The 2,500-nt window shown below is 38.0% G+C and overlaps 1 protein-coding gene across 2 annotated transcripts in view; it reads right to left on the bottom strand.

The window, feature by feature from the left end:
- LOC123507738 overlaps positions 1–2,500 on the bottom strand; it is a 13,015-nt gene that overhangs the window by 795 nt on the left and 9,720 nt on the right. For both annotated transcript variants that reach the window (XM_045260900.1, XM_045260909.1), the window contains exons 7-8: positions 1,708–1,934; positions 1–1,351 (exon numbers count right to left, since the gene is read on the bottom strand). The exon at positions 1–1,351 is cut by the window's left edge and continues 795 nt beyond it. In XM_045260900.1, coding sequence (XP_045116835.1) covers positions 919–1,351; positions 1,708–1,934 — 660 coding nt within the window. In that variant the 3' untranslated portion in view covers positions 1–918. The remainder of the gene's footprint in view (positions 1,352–1,707; positions 1,935–2,500) is intronic.

The following is a 2,500-nucleotide window of genomic DNA, read 5'->3' as shown; positions in this document are numbered from 1 at the left end:
TTATGTCTGTATTCACAACATCCAATGACTTGACTTCATTTAAGAGGGAGGTTTCAAGACATTTACCCGTGTCTTTTGGCTAACTATTTTGGCTCTGTAAGGGACTGGCGACTGAGAGGGCCTTTTCTTAATCTTTTAGTTGCCCTTGTACAGTCTTTCCTTTTTATATAGAAAAAAAATAATAGTAAGCAGAAATAATATCGAAACTCGTCCTGGTACTGAAGGGATCAAACACTACCAATATATCACACTCGCTGCCACAGAACACCACAAAGAAACAATGATTTAGTGAGCTTAAAATAAAATATCTTTCGTGTAGTTTTGATTGGAGTGTTCAAGGATAATAGTGAAAAGAATGAAGTAGTAGTAATAAGGATACAAATTGAAAAGAAGGAGAAAAGATGAATAGTAAAGAAAAAGAACAATGAAGAATTAATAATAAGTACAAAAATAGTAGGATGGAATTAAGGAGAGAAGAAAATAATGAAGAAAAGAGAAGTAGGAACAATGAAGAAATGTAATAAAAATAAAAATAGCAAAATGCAGCTGAGGATAAAGAGAAGAAAAGTAAAAACAATGAACAAATAGAAAGAGAAGTAAGGAATAAATGAAATAGTAAAGGGAAGAGATAAGAGAATAAAAAAGAAAGAGAAAGAATAAAGAAAATAGCACTAGAAGGAAGAGATAACAGTTAGGAATTTTATGAAGTGTAGTGATAAGAGAAAAACTAAAAAGAAAAATAGATAACAAATGATGAGGAATATAAATAAGATGGAGAATATAAATAAGGTGGAATTACAAACCTAAAACAACGAAAACAACACAAAACTCTCTTCTTACAACTTCCTGAGAGTAAAAAAAAAAAAAAAAATGATAATAATATCCTTAACTATTTAGTGCATATTTCACAAAAGTCATCTACGTTAACATTTTGATATATTCACCTTCCCTGTGTCCCGCAGGAGTGCCAGCCTTAGTAGTGGTGGCATCCAGAAAGTCAAACACATCTTTACTTACACTTTTCCTCGTGTTAGAACCCACATGATCTTTAACACCATATCTCGTCCATTTTCTGTGATCATTACTTACAGGGGCGACTAATTTGACACTCTCCTCATAATCTTTGGCACATTTTCTATAATCCTCCGCGTCGTACTCATAAAGCATCAGATCCTTCTTGTATTTGGCTATGAGGGCGTCGATCTGCTTCAAGGTGAGCTGGTTGTAGTAGTTACAGGAAAGCTTCTTCGTGTTGCCAGTAGGATTCGAGTTTGCCCATCTCGGCGCCACCTCCCCGCTTCGGTTCAGATACTCAATAAACCATTTGTTTTCCTCCGATAGAGATTCGAACCTGCGTGAAGGAAGGGAGTGAGCGGAAAAGGAAGTGGTGGTGGTGATGGTGGTGGTTGGAGGTGGGGAAGGATAAGGTGGAGGAAATGTGGTAATGGTGGTAACAGGTGGAGTTAGAGGAGAGTAAAGATAAATGAAGGAAGAAGGGAAAGAAATGCATTAGTTGTTGAATTTTATAACTGAAGCTTCGACACACACACACACACACACACACACACACACACACACTCTCTCTCTCTCTCTGTTTTTATATTTCCATTTTTTCTCTATTTTTTCATACGTATTTCTTTCTTTATTTTTCCTTTTTTTGATACTTTATTCTCTCTCTCTCTCTCTCTCTCTCTCTCTCTCTCTCACCTCAACACAAAATCGTAGGAGAGGACACAGGGCACACAGTGAGAGACGTAGCTCCTCCAGTGCTCGTCATCATAGCTCGTCTCTCCAACGTGCTGGGCAAACTCGGGGAAGCTTGGGCCGAGTGGGTTAGCGAAGGGGTTGTCGGGAAGGGATACCTGTGGAACCTCGCCATCCCCCTTCTTGACCATTCTCATCGCTACACGCACTTCCTCCTTGTAAGATTGTACCTGTAAGAGACGGTGACGAAGGGGGAAGTTATGCAAAAAGGTGCTGACATTATTTCATGCTCTGTTCTCTGACTTCCTTCAAAAATAAAGTCGAGTATATCTTTTTCTGTGTTCATTATTCATTCGCACATTCTTCACCACACAACACACATGCATAATACATTAATTAGGCCTGTGTGTGTTGGTTGCCTCTGCGTTTGTTAGCTAAAAGGGCATAACGATGAGAGGAGGAGGAAGAGGAGGAGGAGGAGGAGGAAGAATACGTGTTGATGGTGCTGGTGGTGGTGGATGTGATAGTGTTGAGGTAGAAGAATATCAACAGTAATTTTCGACACTAGAAACAATGTATTTAAATCTGTATAAGCGTCTACAAGAAACAAATAAATTGGGTAACTAAATTTCGCAATTTCTACCTTGTGTGTGACTGTAGAATAGGAAGAGAAGTCTGAGTAGTTAATAGTAGTTCATAGTTAACCTCTTCAATACTGAGACGCATTTTTACCTTTATTTTTAGTAACAGTTAGACGATTTTACTTACATTAGCAAGGATCTAAAGGTCAGAAGAT

The sequence above is a fragment of the Portunus trituberculatus genome, chromosome 3 (assembly GCF_017591435.1).
Source record: "Portunus trituberculatus isolate SZX2019 chromosome 3, ASM1759143v1, whole genome shotgun sequence".
In the NCBI taxonomy this organism is placed as follows: Eukaryota; Metazoa; Arthropoda; class Malacostraca; order Decapoda; family Portunidae; genus Portunus; species Portunus trituberculatus.
The sequence above is the reverse complement of the archived record's forward strand: the minus strand, read 5'-3'. Positions and strand labels throughout refer to the sequence as shown.